At 56.2% G+C, this 15,677-nt stretch overlaps 2 protein-coding genes across 2 annotated transcripts in view; one reads left to right on the top strand and one right to left on the bottom strand.

Annotated features, from left to right (window-relative positions):
• DSCAML1 (DS cell adhesion molecule like 1) overlaps positions 1 to 9,149 on the top strand; it is a 70,932-nt gene extending 61,783 nt beyond the window's left edge. Inside the window, exons 23-33 of the mRNA XM_088540238.1 lie at positions 45 to 208; positions 299 to 397; positions 1,499 to 1,687; positions 1,926 to 2,213; positions 2,285 to 2,440; positions 2,521 to 2,551; positions 2,681 to 2,799; positions 2,873 to 3,025; positions 3,160 to 3,354; positions 6,301 to 6,612; positions 8,275 to 9,149. Of these exons, the coding sequence (XP_088396364.1) occupies positions 45 to 208; positions 299 to 397; positions 1,499 to 1,687; positions 1,926 to 2,213; positions 2,285 to 2,440; positions 2,521 to 2,551; positions 2,681 to 2,799; positions 2,873 to 3,025; positions 3,160 to 3,354; positions 6,301 to 6,612; positions 8,275 to 8,729 (2,161 nt within the window). The 3' untranslated portion in view covers positions 8,730 to 9,149. The remainder of the gene's footprint in view (positions 1 to 44; positions 209 to 298; positions 398 to 1,498; positions 1,688 to 1,925; positions 2,214 to 2,284; positions 2,441 to 2,520; positions 2,552 to 2,680; positions 2,800 to 2,872; positions 3,026 to 3,159; positions 3,355 to 6,300; positions 6,613 to 8,274) is intronic.
• Positions 9,150 to 11,478: 2,329 nt separating this feature from the next.
• LOC148595811 (uncharacterized) lies at positions 11,479 to 13,229 on the bottom strand. Its single transcript, XM_088540261.1, has 4 exons — positions 13,176 to 13,229; positions 12,889 to 13,116; positions 12,702 to 12,753; positions 11,479 to 11,600 (listed from the first exon to the last, which is right to left on the bottom strand). The coding sequence occupies exons 1-4, from the start codon at positions 13,227 to 13,229 to the stop codon at positions 11,479 to 11,481; spliced, it is 456 nt and encodes a 151-aa protein (XP_088396387.1).
• Between the last annotated feature and the right edge of the window lie 2,448 nt (positions 13,230 to 15,677).

The raw sequence follows: 15,677 nt of genomic DNA, 5'->3' as shown, positions 1-15,677 counted from the left end.
CCGGCAGGTGCACGGGCCGCTCACGCACCCCGGCCTCCCCGCAGCGAGGACACGGCCATCCTGGTGACGGTGGACGGGCATCGCCTGATCCAGGCCAACGGCACGCTGGTGCTGCGCTCCGTGAAAGCCGAGGACTCCGGCTACTACACCTGCACGGCCACCAACACCTGGGGCTTCGACACCATCATCATCAACCTGCTGGTGCAAGGTGAGGCGGCCGGCAGGGCCTCCGCGATCCCTCCGGATGCTCCGCGGTGGCTGCTCATGGCAGGGCTCATGGCGCTGTGCTCTTCCGCAGTGCCCCCGGACCAGCCGCGGCTCACGGTGTCCAAGACGTCGGCATCCTCCATCACGCTCGCCTGGATTCCCGGGGACAACGGCGGCAGCTCCATCCGAGGTAAGGCTGCCCTGGGCGCCTGCCGCAGTGTCCCCGTCCCCCACGGGCTCCGGCAGCAGCTCTGGTGCGGTCGGTGGCTCCTGCAGGGGTTGCAGCAGGAGGCAGTGATGCAAGTGGCTAAGGAAGGGCACCTCGCTGGCCGCTCGTGTGCCGGTGTCCGTGCCGCGTCTCCCGGTGTCGGTGGCTCGGAGGCAGGATTGGCCCTGGCGGTGCTTGGGGGCCCTCCTGGCTCTTCAGAGCCTCCTTTCTGCTCTGATTCGTCTAATGAATCAGACGTGCCAGCAGCTGCACACAGGGGGGGCGGCGAGAGGGGAAGGAGCCCTCGCTTACAATTAATTAAAAGCATGAAAGTAATTACAAGCAAATCTCCCCAGCCAGCAGCCTTTCACTCCAACGGCCTCTGTTGATAAATTTGGTTATAATTGGATTAGAAATATTAAAAACATGCGGCACGTACAAAATAAATAAATAAGTGGCAGCGGGCACGGGGGGCGCCGGAGCCGCAGGGGTGCCCGGTGGGGGCCGCGGCCCCTCTGGCGCTGCTGGCAGGGCCGGGGACAGCGCGTTGCGACGCGGCGCGCGGTGCTTGGGCTCATGCTGTGTGTGCGAGGGGAGCGAGCCCTTGCTGGCCTGCTACGTGCGTCCCAGACCTGGCAAAGGCCGTGCAGGAGTAGCCGCTCTGTCAGCGCGGTGCTAGCGTGGAGATTTGGGCAGGGACGAAGGGCAGCAACGCTGCGGTTCCCCTGGGAAGCGGCTCTCTCGTGCGGTGCGTGGGGCTCCGCAGCCTCCCCGCGAGCCTTTCGAAGGCGGGCTGCTGGTGGCGGTGTAGCAGCTTTGCTCGTGCAGGACTCGCTGTGATGCTCTTAATCACGAGAAAGGAGGCGGCGCACGGTGACAGCAACTTCCTCGCCTGCTTCCCCAGGGAGCCGGTTAATTCAGGCGTTCCCATTACAGCCCTGTGCCAAGCGCTCTGCCCAGGAGGATGGGCTGGCAGGGGGCAGCTCCCACGCGTGCACTTGCGCAGGGGGCAGGTTTAACGGTGCCAGGGCGCGTTGGCCATGGAGATGGGGGCTGCCTCAGCTCAGCTCGGCCCTGCCGCAGGCTTCGTGCTGCAGTACTCGGTGGACAACAGCGAGGAGTGGAAGGACGTGTTCATCAGCTCCTCGGAGCGCTCCTTCAAGCTGGACAGCCTCAAGTGCGGCACGTGGTACAAGGTGAAGCTGGCGGCCAAGAACAGCGTGGGCGCCGGGCGCATCAGCGAGATCATCGAGGCCAAGACCCACGGCAGAGGTGAGTCCCTGGCAGGGCCCGCTCGGCGGTGGGATTTACGGCCTCCCGCCAGGATTTACGGCCCCTCTGCCGCCTGGCGCGTGAACGCCACTGGCTCTGCAAGGCTCGGCCAAGGCGCCTGCAGAAATCCTGCTCTGGGCTCCGTGCGGCGCCTCCGAGCAGCCGCGAGCGCGACGCGAGCGCGCGTCGCCGTGTCCCGCGTGCAGCCCCGGGGCCTGCAGCAGCTCCCCTCCCGCAGAGCCCTCCTTCAGCAAGGAGCAGCACCTCTTCACGCACATCAACTCGACGCACGCCCGGCTCAACCTGCAGGGCTGGAGCAGCGGCGGCTGCCCCATCACCGCCATCGTCCTCGAGTACCGGCCCAAGGGCAACTGGGGCTGGCAGAGCCTGCGCACCAACAGCTCCAGCGAGGTCTTCCTGACGGAGCTGCGCGAGGCCACGTGGTACGAGCTCCGCATGAAGGCCTGCAACAGCGCCGGCTGCGGCAACGAGACGGCCCAGTTCGCCACGCTGGACTACGACGGCAGTGAGTGCAGGGTGCAGGATGTGGGCAGGGCAGGGGCTGCTGCGGGACTCACCACCTCTGCTCTGCCCTAGGCACCATCCCGCCCATCAAGTCGGCGCAGGGGGAGGGTGATGATGTGAAGAAGCTCTTCACCATCGCCTGCCCCGTGATCCTGGCCACCCTCGGTGTGGCCCTGCTCTTCATCATCCGCAAGAAGAGGAAGGAGAAGCGTCTGAAGAGGCTGCGAGGTGAGCTGCTGGCGCCGGGTCGGGGTGCTCCCTGCACAGCCTCAATCCTGCCCTGAACGGCCCCTGTTCCTCTCCTGCAGATGCCAAGAGCCTGGCGGAGATGCTGATCAGGTGGGTCCCCGCTGCAGAGCTGGGGCGGCTCTGCCTGCCGCGGGGAACAAGAGGCTGCTCCCGCAGCCGGGGAGCTGGCGCTGCCCGCTGTCCTGCAACGCAGGCTCCGTGTCCTCCCTTCCCTCGCAGCAAGAACAACCGCAGCTTCGACACGCCGGTGAAGGGGCCTCCGCAGGGCCCCCGGCTGCACATCGACATCCCTCGCGTGCAGCTGCTCATCGAGGACAAGGAGGGCATCAAGCAGCTGGGTGAGCACGAGGCCGCCCAGGACAGCAAACCATGGGCAGAGGAGAGGTCTAAGGGCCCAAATCTCTTCCCCAGGGGATGACAAAGCTACGATCCCCGTGACGGACACAGAGTTCAGCCAGGCCGTGAACCCGCAGAGCTTTTGCACGGGCGTCTCGCTGCATCACCCTGCTCTCATCCAGAACACGGGCCCCCTCATCGACATGTCGGACATTCGCCCCGGCACCAGTAAGTGGCTGCGTCCCCGCTGGGCGCTTGTCGGGCGCGCGCTGCAGGGCAGAGCAGGCTCAAGGAGGAGACGCGCAGGTGGCCCTTCCGCACAGAGGTACCTCTCTGACCCTGCTTTTTGCCCCGTGCCGCAGACCCGGTGTCAAGGAAGAGCGTGAAGTCTGCGCACAGCACCCGCAACAGGTACTCGAGCCAGTGGACCCTCACCAAGTGCCAGGCGTCCACGCCGGCGCGGACGCTCACCTCGGACTGGAGGACCGTGGGCTCCCAGCACGGCATCACGGTCACGGAGAGCGACAGCTACAGCGCCAGCCTCTCGCAGGACACCGGTGAGTGGCGCGGCCCGCGGCGGCAGGAACGGCCCTGCTCGCTTCCCGCGTTTGCCACGTAGCTACCCGGGCGCTGCTCGTTACGTATATAAGGCCAGATAGATACAGTGTGATTGTTTGTACTGGTTAGTTAAAGTGGGTCTGTGTGCATTGGTCCCTATAGTGGCATTATTTGCACTGGTTACTTAGTGTGTGGCTGACTGCAGGAGTTACCTATAGTGCCATTATTTGCACTGGTTACCTATAGTGCGATTATTTCTATGGTTATTTATAGTGTGATTATTTGCATAGGTTACATATAGTGTGATTATTTGTACTGATTACTTAAAGTGTGATTATTTGCATTGGTTATTTATAGCGTGATTGTTTGCACTGATTATTTATAGTGTGATTACTTGCACTGGTTACCCATAGTGTGATTATTTGCATTGCTTCCTTATAGTGTCATATAGTCCTAGAGTGTCCTATAGTGTCATTATTTGCACTAGTTACCCATAGTGTGATTATTTGCAGGGGTTACTTATAGTGCATTTGCTTCTGCTCTTTACTTATGATGTTACTATTTGCACTAATTACTTTTAGTGTGATTATTTGTCCCGGTTCCTTATAGTGTGATTATTTGCACTTGTTATTTATAGTGTGGCTATTTGCAGGGGTTACATATAGTGTCATTAATTGTACTGGTTACCTATAGTGTGATCATTTAAGCTGGTTATATATAGTGTGATTATTTGCACTGATTAATGTGATGATTTTCACTGTTTATTTATAGGGTGATTAGTTTTACTGGTTGCCTATAGTGTGATTATTTGTATTGGTATCTATAGTGTCATTATTTGCACTGGTTATTTATAGTGTGCTTAGGGGTTACATATAGTGTGATTATTTGTCCTGGTTGCTTATTGTGTCATTATTTGCATTGGTTCCTATAGTATGATTATTTGTACAGATTACTTACACTGGTTACCTATAGTGTAATTGTTTACTTATTGTGTGATTATTTGGATACATATAGTGTCGTTATTTGCATCAGTTTCTATAGTGTGATTATTTTATTGGTTACATATAGTGTCATTATTTGCGCTGGTTACCTATAGTGTGATTATTTGCACTAGTTATCAATAGTGTGTTTGTACTGATTGCTTATAGTGTGATTATTTGCATTGGTACCTACAGTGGTTATTAGCATTGATTATTTGAGATATTTGTAGGGGCCAGATATAGTGTGATTAATTGCACTGGTTACTTAGGTATTTCCATTGGTTCCTATAAAGTGATTATTTGCACTGGTTACTTTAGGGACCAGATATAGTACGATTATTTGCACTGATTATTTGTAGTGTGATTTTTTTTTTTTTTTTTTGCATTCATGATTATTTGCATTGGTCATATATAGTGTGGTTATTTGCAGCGGTTACATATAGTGTGCATATTTGGTTATCTATAGTGTGGCTTTTTGCAGGGATTACTTACAGTGTGCTTATTGTACTGGATACTTATCGTGTCATTATTTGCACTGGTTACCTATATTGCTTACTTGGAGTGTGATTATTTGCATTGGTTAATTAAAGTGTGATTATTTGCATTGGCTCCTATAGTATCATTATTTGCACTGGTTACTTATAGTGTGGCTATTTGACCTGTAGCGTGGGCCTTTGCAGGGGTGACGTTGTTACTGTTTGGTAGCTTATATTGTGATTATTTGCATTGGTACCTACAGTGATTATTTGTCTTGATTACTTGGGGCCAGATATAGTGTGATTAATTGCACTTTTACATATAGTGTAGCTATATGGGTACCTGTAGTGTGATTATTTGCACTGATTACTTATTTATTTGCAAGGGTCACATATAGTGTGTGTATTTGGTTACCTACAGTGTGTCTTTTTGCAAAGGTTACCAATGCAAGTAATCAAATATGAGTAACCAAATAAAGTATCATCTAGAGTGTCATTATTTTCACTGGTTACTTACTTTTTTTTAGGGGGCCAAGTGTGTCATTACCTGTGCTGGTTACATATAATATTATTTGTACTCTTACTTTGGTTATTTATAGTGTGGATACATATAGTGAGATTATTTGCATTGGTTCCTGTAGTGTGAGTATTTGCACTGGTTATTTATAGTGTAGCAATTTTTTGCATTGTTGAGGTATAGTGTGATTGATTAAATAACCAGTAGATAATAATTGCACTATAGGTAACCCCTAAGTATAGTGTGATCATTTGCACAGGTTACTTAGTGATTATTTATCCTGGCTACTTAAACTGTGATTATTTGCACTGGTTCCTATACTGGCCTTAGTTGCACAAGTTAGTGATTATTCGTATTGGTACCTACAGTGATTGGTTACTTACATAGTGTAATTAATTGGTTACTTTGGTACTTGTAGTGTGCACTGATTACTTATAGTGTGTTTTTTTTGTGACTTATTTGTTACCTATAGTGTGGTTATTTGCAGGAGTTACACTATAAGTATGCAGATAATTAAATAGCCACAAATACACACTATATGTAAGCCATAAGTCACCAGTGCAAATAATCACACTATAGCACTGGTGACTTACTTACCTGGTCCCTACAACTAGGCACACTATAAGTGTTTATGATATTTAGTTGTTCTCTTGCAAATTCTAAATAGTTAGAACAAGCTCAATGCACAGGAGTTTTACAAGTCAAGAAGCAACCACCTCATGTCGACCAAGTGGTAAGTACAGGAAAAGGTTCCTGTATGTCTTATTTCAATGTGATTTTAACTGAGACCAGCTAAGTACTTTGAAGGCCTCTAACATCTCTGCAGAACCTGGTAAAGGCAGGGATCTTGATCTCCAGGGACTGTTCTGGGCACAGCTACAATTCCCTGGCCCGCGGCAGCATTAGGAGGTGAAGAGCTGCGTGTCCAGCTCGAGGGGCAAGCTCAGGGTTGTCCTTGTCTTTCCTGCACAGACAAAGGACGGAACAGCATGGTGTCGACAGAAAGCGCCTCGTCCACCTACGAGGAGCTGGCCCGAGCCTACGAGCACGCCAAGCTGGAGGAGCAGCTGCAGCACGCCAAGTTCGAGATCACCGAGTGCTTCATCTCGGACAGCTCCTCGGACCAGATGACCACCGGCACCAACGAGAACGCGGACAGCATGACGTCCATGAGCACCCCCTCGGAGCCCGGCATCTGCCGCTTCACCGCCTCGCCGCCCAAGCCCCAGGACAGCGACCGCGGCAAGAACGTGGCGGTGCCCATCCCGCACCGAGCCAACAAGAGTAAGTACGGCCGCGAGGCCCCGCGGGCGAGCCTGCTCCCCTTACCTCTCCTCGGTCCCACATATGGAGGGGAGTGTGTTTCCCAAGGGGAATGTATCTTCATGTGCATCAACACTTGGAACAGAGAACCCCCCTCCTTTCCTCTTATGGACAGCCGCAATTTAAGGGGAGCCACCACCATACTGCTGTGTTACACACAGGCCTTCAGGGATCCTGCGTGCAGGCCATGCTTGAAACTCTTACAAATGTTTGATAGCCTTAGTGTGTGGTAAGGTAAGTGTCTATAGCACAGAGATGCAGAGTTACTGGCAAGATCAGCATCATTGCACGCTCTCTGTCTAGCCGTGGAGGTCTCCACCCTCGGGGGTACCAGCCCTCCCTCCCCACTCTGTTCTGCGGCGGCCACGAGTGCACAAGGGAGGCGCATCCGTCAGCAAGTACAAAGTATGAGAGCCAGATGGCCAGGTACAGGACTTTATTGCAGGTGATGACACTGAACTGAGGCTCCAATAGCTGGCACCACTTAACCACATAGAGAGGCTGTAAGTAATGCTTCTTTGCTGGTAGACAGAGTGGAAGACTATGAAACGCTCAGCCAGACTGGCTACCCCTCAAGGGCAGAATCTCTGCAGAGATGTGTTACTTCTGCTGCAGATATTCTTGCCTTAGAGGTAGATGGAGTGGCTATGGAGCACCCTTTCATACTCTGCTGGCTACAGAGAGGTTAATGCTTTCCCTTCTACCTGGGAGAGCCTGAGCCTCTAAGTGAGGTGGCACTTGCTGGCTGTGGGGGAGACCTGGCCATCCTTTTCAGTGCAGTAGCCAGGTCTACCCCCAGACAGCAGTGCCACCTCACTTGCCTGTCCACATGGCAAGGGCAGAGTATCTGCTAATGCACAGAGGCAGAAACACCTCTCTCCGCAGGTACCCTGCTCTTGCCTTCTACCTGGGAGAGCCTGAGCTTTGAAATATTTTCTCAGTGAGGTGTGACTCTGCTTTGGGGGTAACTGGCCTCTCTTTTGCTGCAGTAGCCAGGTCTACCCATGGCCAACAGTAACAGCTCACTTTACTCTGCCCTTGTCACATGGTGAGGCTGGGATAGACCTGATGGCTGCAATGAAAAGTGCAGCCGGGGGTAGACCTGGCCACTCTTTTCACTGAAATGGTCTACCCAAACAGGGAGTCACACCTTACTTTGAAAGCTCAGGCTTTCCCCCTTAGGGCTACTCTACCCAGCAAGGGGAGAATACCTGCAAAGAGAGGTTTACTGTGCCCCTTTCCATTGCAGATTTGTCCCTTTGCTGGGTAGACAGAGTAGCTGTGGAGCCGAGGGAATTCTTTTTGCTCTTGTCCCCTTACCAAGTAGACAGCGTGGCCGTGGAGGCGGCAGGGTAGTTCCTTTGCAGAGTGTCAGGTCTCCTTCATCTTCAGAGCGGCGCGTATCAAAGAGCAGGGAGCGCTCCTCTCTTGACCTGCCGGGGAAGCAACAAAGGCAGAGTGAGTTCCCTGGGCTGAAAGCGCAGTTCACTTCAGCAAAGAACAGCAGTAAAACACACGGCAGCTCTGCCACCCGCGGCGGGTCGCGCCCTTGCTTGCAGCAAGCAGCTCCCAACTAATCCGCAGCGCTCGCACCAGCTCACCCGGGGCTGCTTTCTGCCGCAGGTGACTACTGCAACCTCCCGCTCTACATGAAGTCGGAAGCCTTCTTCCGCAAGCCGGACGTCCACGACCCGTGTCCAGTGGTGCCGCCTCGGGAAGCCTCCATCCGAAACCTCGCCCGGGCCTACCACACGCAGGCGAGGCACATGACGCTCGAGCCCGGCAGCAAGCCCGTGGCGCTGCCTCCCCCGGCCTCCTCCACAACGACGTTACCTCAAAGGACTCTCACGATGCCGGGCTCCACCAGCGCCGCTGCCGCCGCCGCTGCGCCCGCCGCTGCTGCCCCTGCCGCCGCCGCCGCCGAGCCCGCGGCCGCCGCCAGCGCCGAGCCGCGCATGCCCACGCACACCAAAATGGGAGGCTCCCGGGACTCGCTCCTAGAAATGAGCACGTCCGGTGTAGGGAGGTCTCAAAAACAAGGGGCCGGGGCGTACTCCAAATCCTACACGCTCGTGTAGAAGAACCTAGAACACAAACACAATGAACTCCGCTGGTTTCCTGCGCTATTTATATTTAAATAACAAAAACTCTTGTACATAAGGAACTCTTTTGTATAAATGAAACTATTTTCTTCTTCTCCAAACAGAAAAAGAAACCAGGGCACAAAAAATTTGATGTTACAGATTATAATATATATGTAAACATATATATATATTTCACATCATTTTGAAAGGGGCACAAGGAAAGACTCAGCGATTTTTTTTTTTCTTCCCTGATATTGTCGGTGGTTTTGAAAAAGGAACGTCTTGAAGACATTGCATGCTATTTTACTGTTCTGAAAACAACAGGAGTTGCTTCAATTTGCAAATGCTTATGTGTTAATACCTTTTTCTATGAAAAAACAAACAGCGCTGTGTGCAATAAAGGTTATGTTTATACCTGGGTGTTTGTTCAATGGAGAGAGCAGGGGCTGGGGCAGGAAGGCCAGGAGCGGTGGTGACGGGACGGGGCGCCGTTCCATCTCTTCCTTACAGATAAGCTTTTAAATTAGCACTCACACCACTGACAAAACCACAACAACTCTTGAAAAGCACTGCTTTTCCCACATCAGTTACCTGATACATAGCATTAGCTTCCTTTTTAATATCACTCTGGTTTCACTGAACAAACCACTTTGGTAACACTACTTGCAATTTTACTTTCTGCCCTACAGAATCCACTTCTGCTGTCACACACAGATGTCAAATAACTCTGGTACACTTCTTGGAAATGAGCTGTTATGACCTTTCTGTGTGATTATTTTGGTAATGTTTGCAGCCACTTTGTGCAAGAAGCGTTCTCTGCAGGGAGACGTAGCGCTCGCTGGAGGCAGTGGCCAGGGCAGCTGCCTCAAGTGCTTCAGCTAATGGCACCAAAAGTTCCAGCTACATCTCTTTATGGAAAGCAAGAGACCCGGGGCATTTTGTGAAGCCAAAGAGACTGTGTTCTGCCTGACACTCTTGGGACTTACCTGCACAAAGTATCTTCTGGAAGGAGCGAGTGCCACGGAGCTGTCTGCGCTCGGGGCGGTCCAGCGCTGCCCCAGCAAGTTGCCAAGAAGGTCTGAGCTGCTGCTGAGCACCTGGAGCAGAGCCATCACGTCGGGAGCAATCAGCCTGCCTCCAAATTCAAGCATGAAAAGGGATTAGGCTTTTTTCTGAAGTATTTAGGATTGTTATATTTCACATGAAATGCAAAAGCTGGTCTGAATAGCGTTTACATCTATGCATGAGTTTTCCTTTGCATTCAGTTTAACAGGTTTTTTTTGGAGGCAATAAAGCCATGGTGATGTTTTCCAATTTAGCATGCAACGAGCGCCTGGATTTTGTACAGCAGCTGTACACAGAACATAACCAAGGCAATTTAATGCCAGAGATCATGCTGAACAGCTCTGACAGGGCTTTCAGGCCCACGGAGAGACCGTGTGCCTTGCTCTTCGGCAAGGGGCAGTGCAAAGGCGCGCGGGGGCCGGTGCTCACTTACCTGCAGCAGGACAGCGCTGGTCGGCAGCCCTCCTCGAGGGCACCAGCCCCGAGGAACGTGGGGTCGCAGCCCCCATAACGCATCCTGTAATCGGCTCTGTCTTTCTCCCGCTGGTTAGTGTTTGCCTCTGACCAAGTGTAACCAGCCCTGTCTCTCCCCAAGTCCATCGGGAAGAGCTGACAAGCAAACTGGCAGCTCTCGCCAACGTTCCTACAGCTTGCAAAGGCAGCACAGTCCACGTTCAAAACCCTCTCACGGTACAAGTTGAAGCACGGAGCCAAGCACCCGCCCCCCTCTCCAAGCAGCGTTCAGCTCTGCAACCGTGCAGCGCCTCGGAAATGTCAATCCCAGAGCCTGAATAGAAGAGGCAAGAAACGACAAGCGCATTCTTGGCTGTGAGAGTAAGTGGATTAGCAAGATAAAAGGAAGAACAGATTAACATGTCTTTATTATAATCGGCTAGCACAGCTTTCCTTCTACATCACAGCAAGAATTCCGAACCTTACCGTCCCCAGCAGTTACACACTGTGGCATTGTACAGGTCATTAAGACAGTCCACACTGCACAACAGGGCAGCGACATCCCTGGCCCTCCCGCCATGGGTGCCAGCTCTCCCAGGCAGACACGTAGCTACCAACCAGGCTGGCAGCTCAAACTGCACTACCCAGCTCTGCCTTCCACAAGAGACAGCGAAAAAGCACCAGGAAATGAGAAGAGCTGCTTTGGTTTCAGGTGTGTTGCAGTAACTCGTGCCCCACAGGGCAGCGGCGCTGGGCAGGCAGACGGGGCTCAGGGCAAAGCCCCCGCGGCTCCGCTGCGCTGCCCCGTCCGCCAGCCAGGGCTGCGAAAGGGCTGCGAGAACCGAGATCTCCTCAGTGATCAGTGGCAGTGCCCTCTGCCCACGCTGACTGCATGGGGCCTGTGCGCCCAGATCCGCAGCTGCAACGAGAGCCCGCTCGCTTGTAGCTCCTGCTGCAGCTGCCGCCAACAACAGCCTTGGAGGTGCCAACCCGCACACAGGAGCCCTCAAGCAGCCCCTCACTGTATGTGCCCTGGCCCACCAGTCAATGCCACCTGGGGAAGACTCACCCGGAAAGAGATTCTGCTCGGCGCGGCCGCCAGCGCGAGCACCGAACGGTATCTACAGCTGCGCGCGCCGAGAGCTACGAGCAGGGAGCGGGGCACGGCGAGCGCGGCCGCGGCGCACGGAGCCTGGCACGCGCAGCGCAGGGCCGCCCGCCACGGCTACTGCTTCTCCTTCTTGTGCTGCTGGTATCTCCTGAAGTGAGTCTGGATGGTGAGGGCCGCCTGCTCGGAAGGGTCGCAGAAGGCCTTGCTCTCGCTGCTGCCCTCGGGGCTCTCCTCACCTAGGACGACAAGCGAGCGGCTCGGTGAGCAGAGCCGTCCGGGCGGCCCGGGACCCGCCGCTCCGCCAGCGCCGGGGCGTCTGCAGCCTCTCGCAACGGAGCCGGAAGGGAGAGCCGAGGCAACCTCTCCAGCAGTACTAAGCCCTCTATTTACACAGCTTTACTCCCCGAAGACCTCAGCTTCCCCGTGTTTAATCACCAAGTATGATACGCACTTACTTTCACACACACAAATAAGATTAGGAAAAAAAAGACCGGCACTGTACTGCAATAAAGCTCTCACGCTGATAAATGGGAGCCCTCCCCACCCCATGCTTAATGTGGCATGAGGGAAGTATTGTGAAATTCAACAGGAACTGAATCAAAGCCGCTCAGCAGTGCTCTTCTAAGCGAGTGTGTCACTGCTAAGCACCCCCCGAGCAGCGATCAGAAATCCTGGTGCCAGATGCTGCTGTATAAACTCACCAATGTCATCTGAACCCATTTTTATTCACATCCTAAAAGAAATTGCAAAGTAAAAAGATACATAAAAAGAGTCCGTGTTGGGAATCAGCTCCCTCCTGCCCTGCTTAACAAGATACATTGTCAGCTGTAAATCCTGCTCACTGCAAAAATCAAACGGCAGAGGCTGGGGAGCCGCTGGGGGCATTTGCTGGTCTCTGTTTCCAGGCACCGGCCCCACTGCGTGGGCTGCCGACGGCTCCGTGAGAAAGGCAGCCGGCCGGGGAGCTCAGCGCAGCGCAGCGCGCGCGGCCGCAGCAGCGCCCTGTCCTGCGCGTCCCGCGGGGGACAGCGCCCAGCTGCTGCCCCACCGCGAGCACCGCGGTACCTGCTCTTATCCGATTAGCAGCCCAGCCGCGCTGGGAATAGAAGTGGACAAATCCTATTTGCTGAGCGCTTGACTTCATTAGAGGTGGCAGAGCCTCAGAAACAGCAGCAAGGAGGGAGAGAGGGGGCCGAGTTCAAGGTGCTTTTGCCTCACCCCCCAGTCATTGTAACTATCGCAGCGCTGGCTTTGCTGCTGCTGCTTCCCGCAGTCACAGGCCCACGATTCTCCCACTGCTGAGAGCAAGAGTGGCTCCCTGCCTGCTCCGTGCTCACCTGGCTGGCCGGGGAGCGAGTAGATGCTGTTGTGCCGGGAGCTCCTGCCTTTCTGGAAAGGGAGAGACGACAAGTACAAGAGTTAGCGATAACTCCAGGCAGAGGCCGTGGGAAGAGGCCCTTTCGGGTCAGCTGGGAAGCACAGACAGGCACAGGGCTGGCCTCACCGAGCAGAGCCCGCGCTCACCTCGCTGTCCCGGCTGGTGCGGCGGCTCTGCGTCACGTACTGGATCTGCCAGGGCAGCGGCTGGTACACGAGGTACGGCAGCGGCTCCTCGTGGAACAGGCTGCTCCCGAGCTGGAGCAGGCAAAGGGTTGCGGGTGAGGAGGAGGAGGAGCAGCCGAAGGCCCTGCTCCTCCGTACGGGGCCGGCTGCCCCAGGAGCAGCCCGGTCGGCCCTCCCCAGAGGTGTTTCCTTCCAGAAACAGGCGCGAGAGCGTTCCGAGGTGCCTGCTGCCAGCAGCGCGCACTCACCTGCCCCACGGCTCTCACCACGAAAAACAGGGCTGTCAGCAGCGTGGCCAGCATGGCTGCAGCGGCCCAGGGGCTGCCGTCCTTCGGGCGGTCGCCGCTCGCAGCGAGGCGCTTCACTCACTGAAGTGACCCCTTCTCCGGCCGGCAGCCTCCAAGGCCCTTAATGAGCTTAGGGTGCTGGCAGAGTCACTGCGCGCTGTCCTCTTGCTCTGCCAATCGCTGCGTTTCTCCCGCACAGAGGATCGCGGCATTCCAGGAAAAGCAAATCCTCTTGCTGCCGCGCAGGCAAGCGCACGCAGCCGCACACACGTGTGCGCGCTCCCCGCACGCCTCCGGCCCAGCTGCGCAGGGCCCGAGAGACGCCAGGAGCAGAGCCCCTCCGCCCCGCGTTAGAGCAGAGCCCGCAGCGCCCGCACGGCCCAAGCGGCTCACGGACGACTCCGCCTGTGCCAGGCTTTGGCCGTGCCCTTTGCAGGAGCAGGGCACACACCGACACGAGGGACGCGAGGCCGCGCGCGCCCAGCGCGGGAAGCGCCCATCCCGACTCCTCCAGCGCCCGCTCCGCGCTGCACCGGGCGGCCTCCCGGCTGCGCTGCGAGTCACTGGGGCTCAATCAGCCCTCTAATTGATTTTTCAAATTTAATTAGCAGCTACCAGGGAAAGGGAGCCCTCAACAGAGCAAGGCAGAGCACAGGCTTTTGGGTCACCTGTGAGCAGGCAGCACCAGGGGCCATGAAAGGCGCTTTTCACGCAGGGGGAACGTCCCAGCCAGAGCTGCACCTGCCTGCAGGGCAGCGGGAGCTGCCGGGGCCGCCCGCCCTCGCACACCTTCGCCGGGGCCTCGTGCTGCTGCCAGAGCTGTGCCCGGCAGCTCTAGGGCAGCTCTGCGGCGGGCGCAGCCCCGCGCCGCACACCCAGCACCACCAGAACCGCGCGGCCGAGGGGTCGCCCTGTGCTCCCGGGGAGGCCGTGCGCCCTGCAGCGCCCGTTCCGGCGTGCCCAGCTCACGCACAGTTCATCCCCCTGCACCCAAGGTGTCCTTCAGCTTCCACAGCTCCGCTGCCCGCCCAGCGCGCTCCTCCTCTCCGGCCTTCTCTCCACGGGGGCACCATGACAGTGCTCAACATGCCCCTGGTGCCCACACGCACCCTGGCACCGCGCTGGCCTTTCCGCCCCTTCTCCGCTGCACCTGCAGCAGGAGTGACTCCAGGGCCACCCAGCTCCCACGCGTGCACCCGAGCTGGAGCAGGAGAGCAGAGGCGGGAGCACGAGGGCGGCAGCGTTGGGCCCTCCCCGCTGTCTCTCAGCTGGAGAGTCCCCAGGCAGGACACACGCTGTGAAGGGCCCCGTTGCACAGAGGCAGCCTCTGCTGCAGCACTTCGAGACAGAGGACACACCGAGTTCCCCACGAGAGACCACCTTGAGGGAAAGCAGCACGGGGCAGAGACGCACGGCCGGGCAGGGCCGGCTGCGCTTCCAGCTGCGCCTGCAAGCAGGGACGAGGAGGCAGCCGGGAGAAGCAGGCCGCCCATCCCACACGGGTCCCGGGGACACCAGGAGGACCTGCTGCACCGCACGCGGCACGAGGGAGGAGCAGCGGGAGCCGCCGGGCAGCGTTTACCAGTTTAATACATGCCGAGCTGCCGCAGGGCGGCTCCGGAGCGCGGCCCCGATCCGCAGGGCCGCGACGCAGCCTCCTCTTGCCGGGGACAGCTCCGCACCCAGCTAGGGCAGAGTCAAGGAGCAGCAGCAGAGCGGGCGGCCGCGCGCAGCCCAGCGGGCCGGCGGGGCAGGACGCGGCGCACGGAAAGCTGCCCCGCTGCAGGAGCGCCTTCGTTTGCACCCAGCTGCCGCCCGGCCCCCTGCCCAGCACGGTCACGGCACTAACGGCCGTGAAAACCGGCCTCAAGAACAATATCCAAAACCGCCAGGGAAGGAAGCGCCCGCAGCCCGGACACGAGCAAGGGGAACGCGTGAACGGGGAGCAGGCGGCTAGGGCTGCAGAGCCAGCAGAGAAAAACCTCTCACTGAGGAAAAAAGAAAGCTACAAACATCACCAGCACGCAAAACATCCCCACATTGATTTAATTTGCATACAAAACAGGATACAATGAGTATCACAACCTTTAAGAAGAAATAAACACATTTCAAAACAGTATTGCTGAGAAAACAGGCATTTCTCCAAACAATTCAGCTCTCTCTTGGGCACACACTGGACTCTACCACGCGGCTCTGGTACAGTGTCCCACTGACCTACAACCTCCAGAGCAGCTCCTCACAAAAACACGTGCCCAGGACACAGGCCCTGCTGCCAGCGGGCAAACCAAATGCCAAATCCCTACAGACAGGGATTGGTGCGATAGAGGAGCACGCAGGAACCCCGTGCTTTACGCAGCCTTCCTACGGGGCATTCCCGGGCCAGCTGCCATTCCGTGCAGCGAGCAGAGGTGTCCCGGGTCGGGGGGAGCTGCCCGGAGCGGCGCAGCGAGGGCACAGGCCCGC

This window comes from Tinamus guttatus, unplaced genomic scaffold, assembly GCF_059628265.1.
Source record: "Tinamus guttatus ecotype Peru unplaced genomic scaffold, ASM5962826v1 Tinamus_guttatus_pri_ptg000057l, whole genome shotgun sequence".
In the NCBI taxonomy this organism is placed as follows: domain Eukaryota; kingdom Metazoa; phylum Chordata; class Aves; order Tinamiformes; family Tinamidae; genus Tinamus; species Tinamus guttatus.
The sequence above is the reverse complement of the archived record's forward strand: the minus strand, read 5'-3'. Positions and strand labels throughout refer to the sequence as shown.